The following is a 22,316-nucleotide window of genomic DNA, read 5'->3' as shown; positions in this document are numbered from 1 at the left end:
TACGAGTATGATTCCCCGGTGTAGATACAGCTAAAACGGAGTCATCATCAACTTTTGAAGTACTTTTTCTAAGTCTATTTTCCTCCATAGTGAGCTCTTCTATAGTGTCAACAATAGAAGGAATTTTTCCACGATGTAAAAGGGCCGATTTGGTGGATTCAAACTTCGGCCTTAGACCATTCACAAATTGATAGAAATGTTTCATATCGAGTTGCTTTTGGCGAAGCACGATATCTTCGGCACAATGGCATTTGGGCTCAAGAAGAGCCAACTCTTTCCAAAGTTCGGACAACTCATTATAATATTCTCGAATAGTTTTATCTTTTTGAGTCATTGTCCGAACTTTGTCTTATAAATTGCATACATGTGCAATATCTTTAAGGGAATACATGTTTTTGAGGTATTCCGAAGCCTTATCGGCATGCTCAAACTTAGCTAGACTAGAGCATTTTTTAATGTCTATGCTATTGATGAGCCATGACATAATTTTTGCATGCCCTATCCTCCATTCTTTCCATTTCTTTTCATAAGTGGCTAACGCCTTACTCTTCTCTTCTTCCGTTAGAGGAACCTCTTTATCACCCTCTTTCTTGGTAAGAGATAGTTTAGGTTCCAAATCGGAACCATCCACTATACCCCATAAACCTTTTCCCCAAATGTGGTGCTTCATAATCGAAGCCCACATTACATAGTTAGTATCATTTAGCTTCATAGGAATGATGGTGATCTTATCATTGTCATCCATCTTTTACAAGGGTAAGAGATGAATAAATAGGAGGAGAGAGAGAGAAAAATAAAAAGAAAATAAAAAGAGTAGACAAAGGAATAAGAGAGGATACAAAACCAAAATTTTTTGTAGCACAAGTTCGCCTTTCTTCAAACAAATCTTCTTGAGCCAAGAACAAGGTGATGAAACACCTTTTGTAAATGTGGCACGGAAATCGAGGCGGAAGCACTTCAAGATCTAAGGATTTCGTAGCTCTGATACCATGTAATGAAATGGTGGTCTTCAACAAATGCATGAATAACTCACAAACAAGTGTCCATTGGAGACACTACAAGCATGACCCTTGAAAGGGTATAAAAGGAAGAACACTTGAAAAATAAATAATACTTTATTCATGAACAAAATGCTTAAGAAGCATAATAATTTACATTGAAGGGGTTCACCCCTATATATACAAAAAAGTGAAAGAGAGAGGAGAGCTCATTTTGAGCTCTCCAAAAGAGACGTTGGAAGTCCAACGTCTCTTAATATAGTTGTTGGACTACAGTCCAACAACATTTATTATTATAGCTGTTGGACCAGCATTTATTATAGTTGTTGGACTACAGTCCAACATCTATTTGCACAGTCAAGTTCCAACAGGAACTTGACTGGATCAAATATCTAGTTTCTATTGAACTAGATGCTAAAAAAGAAAATAAAGAAAAATAGAAAAAGAAAATATAATAATATTAAATAATATATATATATATACATATATATATATATATATATATATATATATATTACAGTTTACATTTTAACACTATTGTCCTTTAGTTTTTTTATTTTTAAATGTAATCAGTTTTGGACCGTTGGAAAGCAGTCCAACTAGTTGTTGGACTGCTCCCAAAGGTCATATTTCTTACCGTTGGAGGCAGTTCAACGACGGTTGGACAGCCTCCCTTTTCCTCCTTTTTGGCTGCAGATACTCCTTGTAAGATGCTTATGTATGCTTTTAAGCATATTTAATGAGAATATAAACAACATCCATTTTTACATTGTGTTCTTGTGAAGTTTGTGTTTTTATCTCTCTTTTATGAGATTGTATTTAGTTCATATAGAGACCATATTGTGGTTGTGCACTTGTGTATCCTTTTGTTGGCATTGTGATTGTGCACATCTTGTTTTATTTCATGGTATCAGTGTTGAAAATCATCTTGAGTGAGTTCTCATTGTGGTGGTGGTCTTCAAGCTTTGTTCTTCAATGACAAGCCAATTTCTTCAACGTGGGTGAAAGAGAATCCGCTTCTGTCATCTCCTACAAGCTCAATGAAAGCAACTATTTGATGTGGGCTACCCGCAATGAAAACCATATCAAGGGAAAAAAGCTTTAGGATTTTGTTAGTGGAACCATTAATGAATCCCAACTAAAGCTAACGAGAAGAAAAGAAGATCGAATCAAGCTCTCTCTGAAGAAGAGAAGGAGATCGAATCAAAGCTCTCTCCGAAAAAGAAAAGGAGAAGGCTTTGCATGAATATCAAGACAAAATAGAGGATTGAGAGACTAACAATGCTCAAATACTCTTATGGTTAATGAATACTATAGAGTTTAAGATTGCCACTAATATCATCAAGTTCAAAAAAGCTTGTGATGCATGGATCTTCTTAAAGAACACATTCATTCAAAAGTATATGGCTATACTATCTCCAAGACAAGGTACGTAGTACCAAACAAAGGGATAAGAATGTAAGAGATTTTTATGGTCTCTTATCCCATATTTGGGATGAATTGGCTATATTGGAACCAAAATGAGAAGATTCGGCAATTAAGATGAGAAAACAAGTGGAAAAAGAATTTTTTTTCTTTCTTATATGGTCTTCGACTGAAATTTGAGCAAGTTAGGTACTCTTTACTTCATAGGACTTTGGCTCTGTCTATAAGTGAGGCACTTGCTCAAATATGTCAAAGAAAAAACTAGACTTGGAATGCACAAGCCTAGTGATGAAGTGCTTGCCGTATCAAGACTCGGAAGTTTTGTAAAAACTTATAAACCTCCTCACTTTGAGAAAAAATTCAAAGGAGGAGGAGATGATGGAGAAGGACATAACGGGAGAGGATACAAGGGAAGTAAAATTACTTGTCATTATTGTAAAAAACCAAGACACATAAGACCGAATTGTCCAAAACTCAAAAAGCTGGCAGCGGTAAGTGAAGAGCCTCAAGAATCAAAGAAAGGGAGCAACTTCAATGATTTAACAATTGCCTAAATTGCAAAAGTCGTTGCACAAATACTAAAAGCCACCCCCTCTACATCCGGTGTCACTGTCTCTTCTTCTCCTCTGGGTAAGTCTTCTTGGATTTTGGATTTGGGAGCTTCTTTTCATATGACTCATAATGAGTCCCTACTATCCTATTGCAATAATTCATATTTTTCATGTATGTCAACCGCCGATGATACTTTTTTAAATGTTAAAAGTATAGGAAATCTTAATAATGATTCAAAAAATTTCTTTGTTCTAAATGCTAGGGTTATTTTAAAACTTGATTTAAACTTTTTTTCGGTTTCTTAAATTCCTAATTATGGGTGTAAAGTATTCTTCTCGTCTAAGGCTTGTTGGGTACAGGATCTCCAGTTAGGGAAGCTGATTGAGCAAGGCCATAAAAGAGGAGACCTTTACTATATGAATTCTTTATGTCTACCTAAAGATTCTTTTTGTAACTATATCCAACAAATTAATTTGGATATTTGGCATAAAAGATTAAGACATCCAAGTATATCCAAACAATCCCCTTTTCTATTTTTTGAAAAATTTCGTAAGGAAAAAGAATTTGTATGTGAAGATTGTATACTTGAAAAAATGCAAATGATACCTTTTGGATCTATAACTTCCTTGACTAATGAAAATTTTGAATTAGTGCATTCGGATGTATGGGGTCATGCTCCCGTTATATCAAAAGGTGGTTTATTCATACTATGTTACATTCATAGATGATTTTAGTAGACACACTTGGATCTACTTCCTTAGACTCAAATTCAAAGTTTTTTAATAATATCAACTACAAACTTTATTTGAGATAAAATATATCCTCTTCACGAATATGCTATTTCTATACCTAAAAAATATATCAAAAAACCAAGGTCAGTCATATCAAAAGCTTTCTTAAGCATAATTTTAATTTATTCAATTTTCTTATGATAATTCTTAGTGATAATCATATCATCAACATATAAGAGCAAAATGATAAGCGAAATACTTGTAGCTCTTACAAAAAAAGCAATGTCAGTATAACAAGATTTAAATCCAAAATTGGATGGTTCATGATACGTGTGGATTGCTAGAAGACATGCCCTATAGTTTGAGGAGAAGGATTCATAGGAGACAAACCTATTTGTTGGTTTAGATATTCGTTCAGATCTTCTAACACTAGATTTTTCTACATTAGTTGGCTATACTTCTCAAAAAATACATGAATACTCCCAATTATCTCGTCTAAAGTATTGTATACGGTTATGAGTTGGTTCTCTTTGTTCACTTGGTTCATCATTTGACTCAACATTATCACTATTTTCATCATCATTTTCAATGTTAGACTTGGGCAATAAGTCAAACAAGAAGGCATACTCGGATTCTTCCTTAGGTTTTTCAAGATCAAATCCTTTTTCTTTTTCAATGAATGTTATATTTTTAGATATATAAAATTTATCATTTTTAGAATCATAGCATCGATAACCTTTTTTATTTTTGGCATAACCAAGGAAAACATATTCAATGGTTTCAGGAGAGAGTTAGTTGTATTTTTCAAGAAGCACAAAACATTTACATCCAAACCCTTAATCTTTTTAAATCTGGTGAAATCTTAAAGAGTTTTTCAATTGGAGATTTGTTTTCTAAAATTTGAGAAGGCATTATATTTATTAAGTAAACCACGATGAGGGCGGCTTCGACCCAAAACTTATTTGGAACTTATTTTGAAATAACTAGAGTCCTAGTAGTTTTACTAATATGATGATGTTTTTTTTCGAAAATTTCATTTTGCTAGAGGGTCTTCGGACAAGATTTTTGGTGCAAAATACAATGGGTTTTTAGATATGATTGAAAATCATTTGAAAGAAACTCTCCCCCGAGTTGGAGCAGAAGATCTTAATATTCATTTTAAATTGATTTTTAACAAGGTTATGTTAGATCACTAATGTACTTATCTATTACTAGACCAGATATTGGGCATGCACTACATACTGCAAGTCAGTTTCAGCATACGCCTACATCAGTTCACTTGAGTGTCGTGTTAAGAATAATTTGATACATCAAGAAGACTATCTAAAGGGTTATTCTTGTCCTCTTCATCATCTTTAAATCTCATTACTTGTACTGATTTTGATTGGAGAGGAGATCTCAATAACCAACACTGAACCAGAGGTTTTGTGTGTGTTTATATATGATTCTTTCATTTCTAAGAGATGCAAAAAATAGCAGAAAGTGTCTTTATCTTCTACAAAAGCTGAATATAGGATGACTACAACAACAACCGAGGTCGTGTGGATGAAATCCTTACTTTCAGATATGGGTGTTGATGTTTCAGAACCTTCAAAGTTATGTTGCAATAACAAAAGTGCCATATATATAGCTAACAATCACACATTTCATGAAAGAACAAAGCATATCGAGATTGATTGTCATTATGTTCGAGAAAGATACTTAAAAGAGACAATTACTTTACCATATGTTCAATTCGAGTTTCAGATTGCGGACTTATTTATCAAAGCTCTTCCTCTACCACGATTTTTGTTTCTCCTTAACAAACTTTTGGTGATCTCATCGTAAGTTTGAGGTGAAGTCTTAAAATATATATATATATATATCTTAGTTGTGAAAAAAGTGTGTTTAGGGTCTGATTATCACATCAGACCCGAGTTCACAGACCCGAGTTCCTTGTTCCTTTTTTTAATGTACAGTTTGTATAACTTTATTTCATTCCGGATCTGGATATTATACCTGACCTGGACCCATACTGTACACTCACATATTAATACATTGTTTAGGTCACAATTTCATTGATTGAAATCGTGACAGCCGCAACTCCCCTTCCTCTATTCTTTTCTCTTTCTCTCAACGCAAGTTCTAGACAAGATTTTAACATGGTATCAGAGCCAAGATCCATCTAGGGGTTGAAGAGGCTTCCAAAAGGCGTGACAGATCAAAGGTTTGAGGATTCCTTCATCTCTTATCTTCTTCTCTTCTTCAGTTTTCTTCTTCCTCCATCTCCATCTCTAGTTCCCTTTTGGTGGATTCACGCCTCACGTGAATCCCTAAGTTCACGTGTGAGGAGTTCACGTGAATCTTGGTTCACGAAAATCCTGTGCATCAAAAAAGAGAGGGAAAACTCATTTCACATGAACCTCCTGTTTCACGTGAAACGCTAAGGTTGATCCACAACCCAATCTCTTCTTCATCTGTTTTTTCTTCAGATCTGGTGCACCAAATCTGTGTCCTCTGCGCATTTTCCCCTGCATATCTCTTTTTTTTTTCACTTGGTCTGGATATCCAGATCTAACCGTGAAGTTACGTCAGATCTGACATATTAAATTTCCTTTGTTGTCCAGACCTACTGTGTGACATTTTTTTTTATTATTTGATTCAATTCCCATTTTTTTTAAGTGTCCTCTCTCGCTGCCACAGGTGGTATTCACATTGAAAATACAGTAGCCGAAAAAAAAAACTCTATTCATGTGAGAAATCCCATTGCTTAAATATCAAACCTTATAAAAAGGTGGAAGGGAAAACTTAGATCTGTTTTTTTTTCTGACAGCCTCTGGTCGCCAATCTTTGAAGGTTACTCAGCCAAAAAAAAAAGAGGCGATCAACAAATCTCTCTGGCAGTAGACTAAGCACTTCGTGAATACCCCTGTTAAAATTCCTTTCTTCATGGATCTTCATTTTTCTCCATCGAATCTTTCTTCGAGTTTTCTCAATCAACTTGTTTCTGAAAAGTTAACCACCTCAAACTTCTTGATTTGGAAGAGACAAATCATCCCTTTTATAAGGAGCCAAGGTCTCTTAGGTCACCTGGATGGAACCACTCCAGTCCCGCTAGAATTTGTTACGAGAAAAGAAAAAGATGACAAAGGGACAAGTTCAATTGTGTATGTAAAAAATGTAGAGTACCTCAACTAGGAAAGGAAAGATCAGTCAGTGGTTGCATACATCACTTCTACCTTGTCTCAAGAGGTCCTTATTGCAATGCCCGACAATTGTACAACCCTGCAACTTTGGGAGAGATTGGTTTAGACATATTCACAAGTTTCACAGGCGAGGATGGCTTTTCTCAAGAGAAAAATTCAGTTGCTGAGAAAAGATTCCATGACCATCATGGAATATCTAAACAAGATGAAGACCATCACAGACCAACTTGCAGTTATAGGATGTGCGGTGAGTGATAGTGATATGGTGCAACAAACTCTGAGTGGATTGGGATCCGACTAAAATATGATTGTCACTTCACTATTGTGTCTGCCTGCCCTTCCTACCTTTGATGAGTTACAAGCTAAATTAATTCAGTATGAAATGGCTCTGAAAGATTTTTCTAAAGAAACTTATGTTCATACAAATTCCCAAAAAGTTTTTGCCACAGGGGTGACTTACGGTCGAGGACGAGGAGGACAAGGGCGAAGTGGACACGTAGGACGTGGATTGCTCCCCACTCCAAATATGTTGATTCATGCTTAGGGACAAAGATCCATCCCCACTTGCTTCCTTTGTAACAAAAGGGGGCATATCAAAGCGAATTGTTGGCACAATCCAGAAAATAAAAGAAAGGCTCCACAGGCAGAACCCAAAAGAAAGTCTACCAGTATTAGTAACAGTGGAGAGATTAAAGATCTGTTGATATCCGCCTTGTCAGAATTGAAATTAAAGCAGAATGATCAAGGCACTTGGTTCGTTGACTCAAGGGCAACAACTCACGTGACTGGTGATGCAGGTAAACTTTCTAATCTTATTCCTTATTTTGGCAAAAGTAAAATTATCACTGGAGATGGATCCCACCATCCTATTTCACATATTGGAAAAATTGTCATTTCCATGTCACATTCTACTCTTGAACTTTCTGATGTCCTACGTGCTCCCAACATTAAGAAAAATATTGTCTCTATTTCTAAACTTGTTGATGATAATTATGCTTCAGTCGAATTCATTCCCTTCTTTGTGCAGGTCAAGGACCTTCGCACGAGAGAAACATTCGCTGAAGGAAAGAGACAAGGCAATATGTATGTTTTTGAAGAAGCTCTATGTCATTCCGTCTGCCCTGCTCACTTGGATTCAAAGTCTTCAGTAGAGCCGTGTTTCTCCTCTTCTGTAAATGTTTTTAGTATTTCTGAATGTAATAAGCCTTTCTTATGGCATAGTCGATTAGGACATTATGGGAGTCATTTTATTGAGAAACTTGTTTCTAATAATCTCATTCCAAAAGAAAGTCTCAATGTGGATGAGAAAAATCAGAAGTGTTCCAGTTGTCTTTTATGCAAAAGTCATGTATTGCCTTTTCATTCTATTAATAAGAGAGTTTCAAAACCTTTTGAGGTAATATGTTCTGATGTATGGGGACCTGCCCTAGTTACCTCTGGATCTGGAAGCATATACTACCGAATCTTTGTTGATAGCTATTCTTGATACACCTGGATATATTTCATAAAAAATAAGTCGGAAGTTTTTCTTTTGCTTCAAAATTTTCTTTCCTTAGTAAAAAATCAATTCTCTGAGTCAATCCAATTCTTCCAATGTGATGGAGGTGGGGAGTTCTCATCTAGTGACTTTATTTCTTTTCTTCAAAATAATGGGATAGGAAAAGGGTGTTCTGTCCACACACCCCTCAACAAAATGGGATTGCTGAGCGAAAACATAGGCATATCGTTGAAAGTGCTATGAGTATGCTCTATGACAGTAACCTTCCCACCAATATGTGGACATAATCCTTTCATTCTGCCGTACATGTGATAAATAGACTGCCCATGGTTGTCCTGGAAAACAAGTCTCCTTATTACTATCTTTTTGGAGCTCATCCTAGTTATTATGATTTGCGTGCCTTCGGATGTATTTGTTATGTGCACATTGATCAGTCCCTGAGAAACAAGTTTCAGGACAAGGCTCAGAAGTGTAGATTTGTGGGATATGCAGACGACTAAAAAGGATATAGGTATTATGATCCCGCCAACAGGCGTATCAGAATCTCAAGAAATGTTATCTTTGATGAATAAATTTTGATCACAAAGCTGGCACAACGAATATGTCCCCTACCATCACCGAAGTTTATTGTCCTTGGCTGAATTCCGAACTTTTTGCTAGTTCCAATGAAGTCGGTTCTTCAGATTGTGGACAACAGGAAGAAGAAACCTCTGAGACTATTAGCACATCGGGATCACAGAATGGGAAAGAAATACCATCCATACCGGGCAGATACAAGGGCATTTGCTATACTAGACAGAGAACGACAACGCAAGATCTTTCAAATCACATCTTAGCAGCTGCACCTACTTCCTCTCATACTCTTGAGGTCAGAAGATCCAATCGCGTACGACACCCTATTGATAGGTGGGTTAGCTATAACAATTTCTCTTTGGATTTTCAACTCTTCTTAATTGCCCTGAATAAAGAAGATGAACCTATCATGTACTATCAGGCAACCACTTCTACCAAATGGGTAGAAGCCATGAATGATGAAATGCAAGCCTTACATGAATGTGAAACCTGGGAAATCGTTCCCAGACCACCTGACAAAAATGTTGTTGGATGAAAATGGGTCTACAAAATAAAGTATAAACCAGATGGAACCATTAAACGATACAAGGCAAGACTGGTGGCAAAAGGGTTTACTAAAGAAGCAGGGCAAGACTATAATGAAACCTTCAGCCCAATAGTGAGAATGAGAACAATTCAAATTATTCTTTCCTTGGCCGTTGAACATGAATGAAAGTTGAGTCAACTTGATGTAAAGAATGCATTTTTGCATGGGGATTTGAAGGAGGAAGTCTACATGGAACAACCCCCTAGATATCAAGAGCAAAATTGCAAAACACATGTGTGCAGGCTAAAAAGAGCTATCTATGGCCTAAAACAAGCCTCTCGTTCTTGGTTTGACTTCTCTCTTGAGATTTAAAAGCATGGGTTTTCACGCTATCTATTGGATCACTCATTATTCATTTTTAGAAGTCAGAATGTGATCACTCTATTATTAATTTATGTTGATGATATAGTTATCACAGGAAACTCTGAAGGTCACATCAAGGAAGTGAAAAACCTATTAGGTCAAAGGTTCAAGATGAAAGATCTCGGGGCCTTGCACTATTTCCTTGGTGTAGAAGTCGATAGCCAGGCTCATGGCTTGACTCTCACTCAGCACAAGTATACGATAGATGTTCTTAGCAGGGAAAGTATGAAAGACTGCAAACCTTTAGCCACTCCAAGTGTGCTCCACCAAAAATTAAGTACTCAAGATGGAGACCTGTGCGAGGATTCCACCAGGTACCGCAGCCTAATAGGGATGTTGCAGTATCTCACATTTACTCGACCTGATATTGTTTATTCAGTTAATCAAGTGTCTCAATTTATGCATGCACCACGTACCAGACATATGGAGGCGGTTAAGAGGATACTCAGATATCTGAAAGGGACCATTGGAGATGGGTTGATATATTCTCCACAGTCGTCTGGCAAGGACGTGCATGAACTTACTGTATATTGTGATGCAAACTGGGCAAGAGATCCTGATGAACGAAGGTCTACGTCAGGATATTGTGTCTTTATTGAAAGAAATTTAGTCTCTTGGAGTAGTAGAAAGCAAAAGGCTGTTGCTAGATCAAGCACTGAAGCTGAGTATAGATCCATGGCTGCCGCTACTGCCGAAGTCACCTGGGTCAGGCATTTACTAACCGAAGTGGGAGAAACGATCTCTCTGTCTACCTTGCTGTGTGACAATCAAAGTGCTCTCAATATGTCATTCAATCCAGTATATCACAGTCGCGCTAAGCATACTGAGATCGACCAACATTTTGTAAGACAAAAAGTTGAAAAAAAAAATTGAGCCTGAGTTTGTCAATACTGAAAGACAAGTTGCAGACATTTTTACAAAGGGCTTGACAAAAGATCGCTTTTGGACGCTTAAAGGCAAGTTGTTCATGGTTCAAAACCATGATCAACTTGAGGGGGGGGGGTGAAAAAATGTGTTTAGGGTCTGATTATCACATCAGACCCGAGTTCCTTGTTTCTTTTTTTAATGTACAGTTTGTATAACTTTATTTCATTCCGGATCTGGATATTATACCAGACCTGGACCCATAATGTACACTCACATATTAATACATTGTTTAGGTCACGATTTCATTGATTGAAATCGTGACAGCCGCAACTCCCCTTCCTCTATTCTTTTCTCTTTCTCTCAACGCAGGTTCTAGAGAAGATTTTAACAAGTTGTCAAAGGCAATGCCTAGGTGCATAGGCATAACCCATGTAACACAGACTCTTCTAACAGGGTGTGCGGGTGCGACACTTGGACACGACTTCCTTTGTGTTAGGTGAAGTCAATCACACTAAGGTCCATTTATGTCCAAAGTAGATTCAGATAACCCTAACCAAGTTTAGTTATATATATATATATATATATATATATATATATATATATATATATATATATATATATATATATATATATATATGCACCAGTGTGGTGTTATTTTTTATTAATGAGAAATCGCAATTGTAGATTGTTAATTTGATTTATTGCATAAATTTATGCATGATGAATTGATAATGATTGGAGGAGAAGGATTCATGTGGAAGACCCAGAATGATTTTCTTTTTTGGTTCATATCGCCGACCCCAATTGTTTTGGGATGAAGGCGTAGTTGTTGTTGTTGTTGTAGTGTTAACTTAAAACTGTTAATATATATATATATATTCCCCGCACCCAAGTTGTTTTTAAAGTGCCGCATCGTCACATCCGCACCCGTATCTGCATGCGCACCCGCACCTATGTGACATAGGGCGCAGCCCCACCACCGGAGAGACCAGGTTTGGGCGGTGGGGCCCTATATTACCACCTAGACTGAGATCGTCTAGGCTTAAATCAAGGCTGGTCCGCTTTTTGGTTTTTTTCTTCGTTGACTTAAATCAACATATAAAAGGGGAAAAGGTCACTTTCCCCCCTTTTTAACCCCTCTCTTGTGTCTCCTCTCTCTCACTAGGGAAGAAGAAGGTGGAGCAGCAGTTGTTCGTTTCTCTCTCCTCTACAGTACAAGTACTCTCTCTCACTCTCACTCGGTCTGTCTCTCATCTCTCTCTCTCTCTCACGCTCACTCGGTCTCTCTCTCTCTCTCATTATGTCTCTCAGCTCTCTCATTGGCTTTCGAAAATCAGTCTCTCTATCTCTCGTCATGCTGAATTATTTTAGTTGATTTCTTGGGTGATTTGGCTTATTTGTTGATGCTGAATTATTTTGGCTTGTAATTCATGCTATCTCAATGTCATGTGAGTGCTTGTCATAGTTTTGGGACTGATTAAGATTGGGTTTGTTTTGTGTCTGTGTTTACTGTTTATATTTAGCATCATCATAATGCTGTGTGAACTTTTGCATTTTTAGCATCATCGATTCATCATAATGCTGTATTGCTTAGAAAGTGCCTCTTATTTGCATTTACTGTTTATAAAAAATGATATTATTAGCGTTTACTGTTTAGTGTGTGCTCTATTTTCCTGTTTACTGTTTATAAAAATGATGTTAATTTTGTATATATTAACATATTATAAGTGTATGTATTTATGCATATATAATATATCTTGTATAGTGTATGTGTTTGTTTTTCACATATATGATATATATTAAATTTTTGTTGTCTTATTTTGATTCTGATGCTGCTTATGAATTTACTGTTGTCTTATTTTGATTCTGATGTTGCTTATAAATTTAGAGTTTACTGTTTATAAAAAAAGATATTATTTGCATTTACGTTTAGTGTGTGCTCTATTCGACTGTTTTTTTGAGTTATATTTTTTGTTGACTGTTTAGTGTTTAACTGTTTATGATTTATGTACAGTTGATATATTAACATATTATAAGTGTATGCATATATTGTATAGTTTATGTATTTGTTTTTCACATATATGATATATATTAATATATGAGATTGTGTTATTTGTTACTTACTCCTTTTAATTTAAGGAATTTACATGGTTTTTTTAGATCATTATCATTTTTTAGAACAACAATGGAAGGGGCTTCTTTAGAAAGTGCTAGCGGGTCCACTCCAAGTTCGACATTTCCAAATTTGAAAAATATGCAGAACTTCAAGCGGAAATCAGGTGATCTAGCATGGGAGTGGGCTTATATTAAGGATAAACAAGATCCGAATTTTGAGACATGCCTCAAATATGAAATAACTTATAAAGGAAGCATATACAGAATAAAGCATCATCTACTTGGGATTAGAAGAAATGTGAAGGCTTGTGATAAAACAACAGTAGAAATGAAGCAAGTAATTTCTAAGTACATGGAGGAATCGAAGAAGAAGAGATGAAAAAAATAAGAAAGAGACATTTAATATATATGAAAGAAGTGAAAGCATGTTCTCAGCTTCCAATTCTAGCGACGGACATGCTGCAGTTTTGCAGATGGAGGGACAACCGAGTAGTACATTCGGCTTGAGACCACCTCAGGCAAAAGGGCCTATAAATATGTACTTTCAAAGTAATCCAACAGAGAAAGAAAGGCAAGCAAACAAACAAACTACGTTAGAGAATCACTTCAAAAAGGAAGAAAGGAAAACAGTGTGTGAGTATATTAGTAGGTGATTTTAGGACGATGAAATACCTTTTAATACGGCGAAGTTGCCTTCATTTTACAGTAGGATTGAAACTATATAATTTGGACCAAGGAAGAAGTCTCCATCATATCAAAAGCTGCGAGAGCCACTTTTGAATAAAGAAATGAAGAAAACAGAGGAGTTCTTGGACCAATACAAAATGCATTCGTCCAAATATGGATGCAATATAATGTCAGATGGATGGACTGATACAAAAGTACATACACTCATTAATTTTTTGGTTAATTTTTCTTTGGAAACAATATTTTTGAAATCGGTTGATGCATCAAATGAAGTAAAAGATGCAAATTTACTTTTTGCATTGTTAAATGATATTGTTGAAGAAGTTGGGAAAGATAATGTGGTTCAAGTTGTTACCGATAATGCCTCCCACTACGTCAAAGCGAGTAAGTTGTTGATGCATAAGAGAAAACATTTATTTTGGACTTCTTGTGCTTCACATTGTATATATCGGATATTAGAAGATATAGGAGAATTGAAAGAGTTAAGAACATTTTTTTGAAAAGCAAGGCAATTAGTAGTATTATATACAAACATACAAGCATACACACAAAGGGACTTACATAGGCCTGCAGTGATGAGATTTGCAACTAGATTTTTTACTCTAAAAAGCATATATAATTGCAAAAAAGGCCTAAGGTCCATGTTTATTAGAGATTGGGCAAAAAGTAATTTCTCAAAAACATCAATTGGTAAAAGATGTGAAAGCATGATTTTGAGTTCAAAATTTTAGAAGGGAGTGAGTCGTGCTATGAAAACAATGATCCTTTTGATTGACGTGCTTCAATTAGTTGATAGCAATGAAAAGCTTGCTATGGGTTACATCTATGAGAAAATAGACCGTGCAAAGGAATAAATCAAGGTATAAGTTAATTTTTTTGTATTCTACCGATTGTAAATTTTATTTTAAATTTTAACTCAGCTTTTATAATGATTATTTTAAATTATTTTACTTAATAAATAAATTTGCATGATGATGAATAAAGATATGACTCAGTTTGGGAGATAATCGATAAAAGATAGAGATATCAATTGCACAAACCTATGCATGCAACAGGCTTATATTTGAACCCATCCATATATTATGAGTACGAAAATATCGAGTCCAATGCGGAGATAAAAAATGACTTATATGATTGCATCGACCGTCTTGTTCGAAGCGAAGCGGATTGAGATGTACTAGTAGACCAACTCATAAGATATAAAGCTGCTAGTGAGTATTTTGGGATGGAGTTAGTAAACAAGAAGAGGAAAGTGCAAGCGTCAGGTAAGATGATTAAAATTCATATAACTTGCTTTACATTATTTTTATAACTTATAATTACATCTACTTATATAGCCTATCAAAGATGAAACGCAAAGGGTTTTAGTCAAAGATGAGGAGATTAAGGAGAGATGGAAAGATTATTTTGATAAGCTATTTAATGATAGTCATGCTCAAGATCTTGGAGACTTCTCCATTCCTTTTCATGAGATAAATCGTGACTTCATGCGCAAGATTCAAAAGAAAGAAATTGCAGAGGCTTTGAAGAAAATGAAATCAAGAAGGGCAGTTGGCCCAGATGGTATACCTATCGAGGCTTGGAAATGCTTGGAAGAGAAAGGTTTAGAATGGTTGACAAATCTTTTTAACTTGATTTGGCGAACAAATAAGATGCCTAATGAGTGGAGGAAGAGTACTTTGGTGCCTTTATATAAGAATAAGGGTGATATACAAGATTGCACAAACTATCGTGGTATAAAACTCATGAGTCATACTATGAAACTTTGGGAGAGGGTGATTGAGTCTAGGTTGAGGAAGGTTGTCATGATATCGGAGAATCAATTTGGTTTTATGCCTGGAAGATCAACTATGGAAGCTATACATCTTCTTAGACAACTTATTGAAAGATATAGAGAGAGGAACAAAGATTTGCATATGGTTTTTATTGATTTAGAGAAGGCATACGATAGAGTACCTAGGGACGTTCTCTGGTGGACAATGATGAAGAAAGGTGTTTCTCTCAAGTACATTAGTATAATTAAAGATATGTATGAAGGAGTAGTAACCAATGTCCGCACTTGTGGAGGGGTGACAACCAATTTTCCGATAACGGTTGGGTTACATCAAGGATCTGCTTTAAGCCCTTTCCTATTTGCGATAGTGATGGATGAGCTTACGAGATCAATTCAAGAAAATGTACCGTGGTGTATGTTGTTTGCTGATGATATTGTTTTGATTGATGAGTCTAGAGCTGGGGTTAATGCTAAGTTAGAATTATGGAGACAGACATTGGAAGCTAGAGGTTTTAAGTTGAGTATGAGTAAGACTGAATATATGGAATGTCGGTTTAGTAAGCAACGAAGTAGTGATGGGAGTGTAGTGAAGCTTGGTGAGCAAGATATACCGGTGAATGATTATTTCAAATATTTGGGATCCATCATTCAAAAGTATGGAGAAATTGATGGAGATGTAAATCATAGGATAAAGGTTGGGTGGATGAAATGGAAAAGTGCTACTGGAGTGCTGTGCGATCGTAGAATGCCATTGCGGTTGAAGGGAAAGTTTTATAGGACGACTATTAGACCCGCTTTACTATATGGTACGGAATGTTGGGCTGCCAAGAGACATCATATTCAAAAAATGAGTGTAGCTGAGATGCGGATGCTTAGATGGATGTGTGGAAATACAATAAAAGATAAGATTCGGAACGAAGAGATACGTAAGAAGGTAGGTGTTGCACCCATTGAGAATAAGATGCGAGAGAATCGTTTACGGTGGTTTGGACATATTCGGCGAAGGCCTAATGATGCTCCAGTTAGAAGGTTGGAGAAATGGGAAAATATATTAGTTAAAAGAGGTAGGGGTAGGCCTAGGAAGACTTGGATGGAGATGATAGGAAAGGATATGAATGCTTTGAACCTCACCGAGGACATGGCGTTGGATAGAAATGATTGGAGGAAAAGGATTCATGTGGAAGACCCAAAATGAATTTCTTTTTTGGTTCATATCGCTGACCCCAATTGTTTTGGGATGAAGGCGTAGTTGTTGTTGTTGTTGTATATACTTTAATTACATCTAATTTGATTTTTTTTAGTAGATTGATGGATTTCTTTTTCCATTGGTTGTCCCCAGCTTCAAACCTTTGTTGTTCGAGTCTTAGGCCTCATGCAGTGCATCCAGTTGTGAACGTAACTAGAGTACTTTTGAAGCGATAAAATATTACTTACTACTAATTACTAAATAATATTTGTCAGTTTATATATATTTAACTTTGTATATTTTTTTATAGATTCATACTAAGAAAAGAAATTGACTTTTGCACAAAAAGTTAAACAATTTGGTTTTTATGCAATATAATCTAAGATTGAAGCGAAGGTATGAGGTGTGAATGAATAAAGAAGATCTCAATCCCATCGTCTTAAGAGAAGTCGATGACAAGGATTTATGACCAAGTGAAGATGAGGCAGTCTTCAAAGATGACACATCACTTACATGGAATCTTGTTGATAAGGCATCTGGAATACCGAGGCATAGGGCGGGGAAAAAAATGTGTGCTACTAAAGACCTAAGAATGAAAATGTTTCACAAAAGAAAGGTGGTGAGGGTGTAAGAAGAGAAAGAAGCTAGCTCTGCAGATAAAACTGAAGAAGAAGATCAATATATCGATGAATATGATTTAGATGATGATGGACTTTCAAATTAATCATCTAAGAATTAAATTCAATTTGTGATTGTAAACTTATTATAAACTTATTGGGGTTCTTTACTTCTTTGACTATGATGGACTTGAATACACATATAATTAAGTTAGTTATGAACTTATGTGTGTGTAGACTTGTTGAATATCTGAATGCATGGTTTCTTATTTATTTGCATTGAGCCGGTTGAGAAAGTTATCAATTGCATTGAGCAGGTTACAACTTTATTCACATTGTTAGTTGTATGGTTTGGTTATTCAATTGCTCATTTATTCTTAATTTTGTTGAGTAGGTTATCAGTTGCATCATGGTTTGTTTATTTAATTATTCATTTCTTCTTCTTATTTGCCTATTGCTTGTATTATGTCTATTGTTGTTGACATGTTAATTTTTTTGTATACATGATTTTATTTTTTGAATATTGTTTGTTTATATTGTTAGTTGTATGGTTTGTTTATTCAATTGTTAATTTATTCTTAATTTGTTTGAGCAGGTTATGTAATATAATTGCTTTACAGTGTTCGACGACATATTATTATTTGTCTATTGCTTATTGTTGATTGATTTTAGGTTGTATATATGTTTTTTATTAATTTTAGTAGTTTGTTACTTTGTTTACATATTTTGTATGTTTTTTTTTAATTTTTTTATTTAGAGTACCGCCTAGTCTGCCTAGGACTTTTTAAGGGCTCACCGCCTAAGCTCCGCCTAGCGCCTACGATTCTATGACAACCAATATATATATATATATATATATATACACACATATATATATATATATACACATATATATATACTTGATATATGTATATTTATACAATATACGTATATCAAGGGTATTTTGGTTATTTTAATGATGTAATAAATACAGTCCAATAGGGACTGTATTGTCCTTTAATTTTTTTATTTCATTTTTATTTTCAAATGTAATCAGTTTTGGACTGTTGGGAAGCAATCCAACTAATCATTGGAATGCTCCCAATGGTCATATTTCTGACTGTTGGAGTTACTCCCTTTTCCTCCTTTTTGGCTGCATATAGAGCTCTATAAATAGAGCTCCTTGTAAGATGCTTATGTATGCTTTTAAGCATATTTGTTGAGAATATAAAGAACATTCATTTTTACATTGTGTTCTTGTGAAGTTTGTGTTTTTATATCTCTTTTATGAGATTGTATTCGGTCCATTAGAGACCATATTGTGGTTGTGCACTTGTATAGCCCATTGTTGGCATTGTGATTGTGCACATCTTATTTTATTTCAGCTTGATGTACATAACAAATGCATTTTTCTAGGTGTTGGATAACATTGATGAAGGAATAATGGGACTGTCTCGGGCAATACCACAGGTATGCCTTGACAAGCATACAAGTTACAAGCAGGATACTAGAAGAAATCCTCACCATGGGAGTCACAAACTACGTGTCCCAAAAGCAAGAGCAGACATTTGACTACTAGCACATAGACAACCCCTCATTGACTGTTCTCCAAAAAGGGATTGAAAGGTGGGCCTTCTGAAACATAATAAATCTTGCCTTGGGGATTTCTTTCCTTTCAAGAATCCAATCATCCTCCTTTGGGGTGTACTGGCACCCCAACTAAGGCAATTAAGAATTAGAATGGCTAGAAAATGACGAATTGCCCAACTAAAAAAACCCGAAGAAGAGTATGGCTAGTCAAACCTTATAGGACAGTAGCACCTCTAAAACATTAAGGACCTGTTTGCTTGCATCTCATGTGATCTGAAATCACTTGTGATTCAATCTCATGTGATTCGAAATCATATGATTCCAAATCACAGGGTGGACAATGTGATTTGGAATCACATGAGATGTGAGTAAAATTGCCCCAAATATGATTCCAAATGTCACTGCTCCATCTTCTCACGTTTGCTTTCATGTGAGGAGTGGGACAAATGAGAATCATTCTGGGCCAAGCGAACGTGTCATAATAGTTATGCTCATGGCATCCAATTGCAACAGATCCACCATGGCAACAACACTGCTGATGGAAACTATATCAACATACGATATCCGATGCATGGTTTGCTTATGTCTTGATTAGCAGTGGCTAGAAACCATAACAACCATGTCTACGGGCACGCATAACATGAGACCTTCCCAAAGGGCCATACCAAAGAATTTCGCATGCTTTCTTCTAACAGTACTGCATGTGGTTGTCCCCACTTATCAGCTGAAAAGCATCCATCCACGCCAAAGTCGAAAACCTATTTCTACCCACCTCATGCAACTAATCACCAAACGAGAAAATAAAACTTTTCTATACACAAGGAAAAGCAACCAGTCCATATGAAGGGTCAGATTCAACATTTCCATGTTTTGGAATCAAGAGAGCTGAAAAGTCAAGGAAAACCACATAATCACATTCCTGCAAACCAGGTAGAGAAACCAAAAATAGAAAAAGAGTCTAATTTTGCAATTGGAAGTTAAAAATCTGATGCAGAAGATAGCATGCGTGATTCATAATGGGAAATTGGAAATTGAATACCCACACATCCTAATAACACCCAGGAAAGGAAAAGAAGAAAGAAACAGAGAGAGTTTGCATAGAACAGGGAATCACTGAACCACACCTGAATGAACTCCTTATCCTACGGCGCATCATTGAACGATCCTTGGCGAAGTACCATTGTGCAACAGTCCCGCTAATTATATACACCTGAGCTTCGATCATCACCGTCGTAGACCACAGCATGGTAAGGATGGCCAATGCAAAATACGCAGGCACCCACCGATCCTGCTTCCAGACGCACGAGTACTCATCGGAGCTACCACTCAATCGAGGCTCAATCTTGCCATTAAACCGAGAGAAAACCAGAAACACGACTATGGGCGTGAAGTAAACGAGCAGGGCGACCGTCAAGCTCGGCAGAACCACGAGAAGCCCCAGGTTGTTCTGCAGAGCACGCGCAGAAGTCCCCACGATCCTCACAGTCAGCTCGATTCTGTGCCAATTCGCGACAATTATCCACACGATTACCCCAATCACCAAGAAAATGAACAGGAGCAAGAGGAGCCGGTAAGCCAGCGGGAACGACTCCCTACAACTCTCGCTGACTGTGCAGGCGACGAACCAGAAGACGTCGAAGACCACGGGGATCAGCACGAAGAGCGGAAGCGAGGCGTAAACGATCTGCTTCGCGTAATTCTTCAGCAACCAAAGGAGAACGAAGAGGAATGGCACGCTCAACACCAAGGTGATCACGAGGGTCCACACCAAATCCTTCACGAACGGCCTGGCCTCCATGTTGGTAGCATTCAGCCACGACCATGATCCTCTTCCATCAAGAAGGGCCGACGAGGCGACACAAGAAGACGTATTCTTGTCGAAAACGAAGGATCCGACGTTACCATAGTTGGAATTGTGGTGAGCAATGCAGAAAATGCCGAAAGCGAAGGTGCAGAGGACGAAGACGAAGAAGATGAAGAGGAAGGGGAGGTCGCGGAAGTACCTCGGCCCGTAGTTGAAGACGATAGGTGGGCAGTCGTTGGATGAAGAATGGATCTGATCTTCTGTGTGCGGTGTGGATTGTGATGCCAATGGAGGTGTCTTGTGGAGAAGGAGCTGGGATGGATCGTCCGCGCCAGTAGCCATAGCTAGCGGTAGAGGAGGAGGAGGAGGAGGAAAATTGGGAGGAGAGAGAGAAGAGGGGAGGTGGAGTAGAAGAGTTGGGTGAGTTTGGGGGTGTGCTCGTTGACACTTGACACTTGGTAAGAGTGACGATGACGGGTTGTTGGTCTGACCTGCTAAAGGACGATGGAACGTCTCTCTCTCTCTCTCTTGTGAAGGGATAACTATGGTTCTTGTTTTTGCCTATAAAAAAACTTATTTTTTTTGTTTTTTTATAATAAAAAAAACTACCATACTCGCCAGCTCATTGGTGTAAATTTTTTAATATTTTATATCTTCTTGCTCGCTAGAGAGTACTTCCAGCTTCCATCTTGCAAGTATAGTGACAAAAGTTAAAAACTCCAAAATATCGGCAGCAAAAAACTAGTGAAAATATGATTTTTTTTGAAAAAAACTCACATTTCTTGGTAAAATATCGGAAATAAAAAATAAAATTTTAAAATAAATACAAATATAAAATATTTAAAAATAAAAATACATGACTTTTAGATTAATGGTTGATAACAACATAAATATCTTGTTTAAAATGCAATATTTATATTTTTATTAAAATATCATGAGAAATTACCATTTAAAACTTTCCAGTAATTTCTCATGATATTTTCATGAGTTATTCATAAATCTCTCGATATTTGTTACACTGCTTGCATCAAGGTAAGCCCACCTGAGGGTTCCGAACTCTAATTTGGTGATGTTTACAAGTCGCTCAATGGAGCTCCCCGTGAGCTTTGTTGAAAAGAATTAGTTGCCGAATACTTCTTAAAAACTTAGAAGATCGCTTTAATAAGCATGAAATTATACATTTTCTTGTAGCGTTTTAAGTTTTATGAGAAACAAATAAAATGAAAGGCTTGCTTTTTATTGATATGTACATGAACTTCTTTGACATGAGAATTGCCTTTGATAGTGAAGCTCGTGTTATAAAAATGTTGATATATATATATATACATTTTTGTAAAAATTTTGTTCTAGTGGAGTTGAGAGGGAACCACCAATTCTCACATGAGTTTGTAGGAGTACGCCTATATTAAAATCATCCAAATCAAGTTAGGTTTTTAGGGAGTCCTGATCCGGTGCAAGGCACAAAATTTGTGCATTAAGCACCTAATTGCCCTCCATCAGACCTTGGGCCTTACAACTGACAGGCCCTATCCTCAATACGGAGGGTGATCAGGTGCATAATGCACAAATATTTGTGCAATCATATTGCATCTGATCTTTTCACCTTTTTAGGTACAATTCGGATGATGCTCAAAACGCAAATTTGGTTTTTGGGCATAAACTAGGTTTTGGCATCGTTTGGGTGACACTAAAACCAGGTTTTGCTAAAACCTGGTTACGTGGAAAAACTGATCCCCCTCCCCCGAAAAAGGGCTCAATTTCCTCCTCCTCAACGTCTTCCTCTTAC

The 22,316-nt window shown here is 36.5% G+C and overlaps 1 protein-coding gene across 1 annotated transcript in view; it reads right to left on the bottom strand.

The window, feature by feature from the left end:
- Positions 1–21,001, bottom strand: part of LOC149832798 (Plasma-membrane choline transporter family protein) — a 34,171-nt gene extending 13,170 nt beyond the window's left edge. Inside the window, exon 1 of the mRNA XM_090014717.1 lies at positions 19,851–21,001. Coding sequence (XP_089870843.1) covers positions 19,851–20,872 — 1,022 coding nt within the window. The 5' untranslated portion in view covers positions 20,873–21,001. The remainder of the gene's footprint in view (positions 1–19,850) is intronic.
- Positions 21,002–22,316: the final 1,315 nt, after the last annotated feature.

The sequence above is a fragment of the Nuphar pumila genome, chromosome 7 (genome assembly GCF_984573655.1).
Source record: "Nuphar pumila chromosome 7, dmNupPumi1.hap1.1, whole genome shotgun sequence".
Lineage (NCBI taxonomy): Eukaryota > Viridiplantae > Streptophyta > Magnoliopsida > Nymphaeales > Nymphaeaceae > Nuphar > Nuphar pumila.
This window is presented reverse-complemented; position numbering and strand designations above follow the sequence as displayed.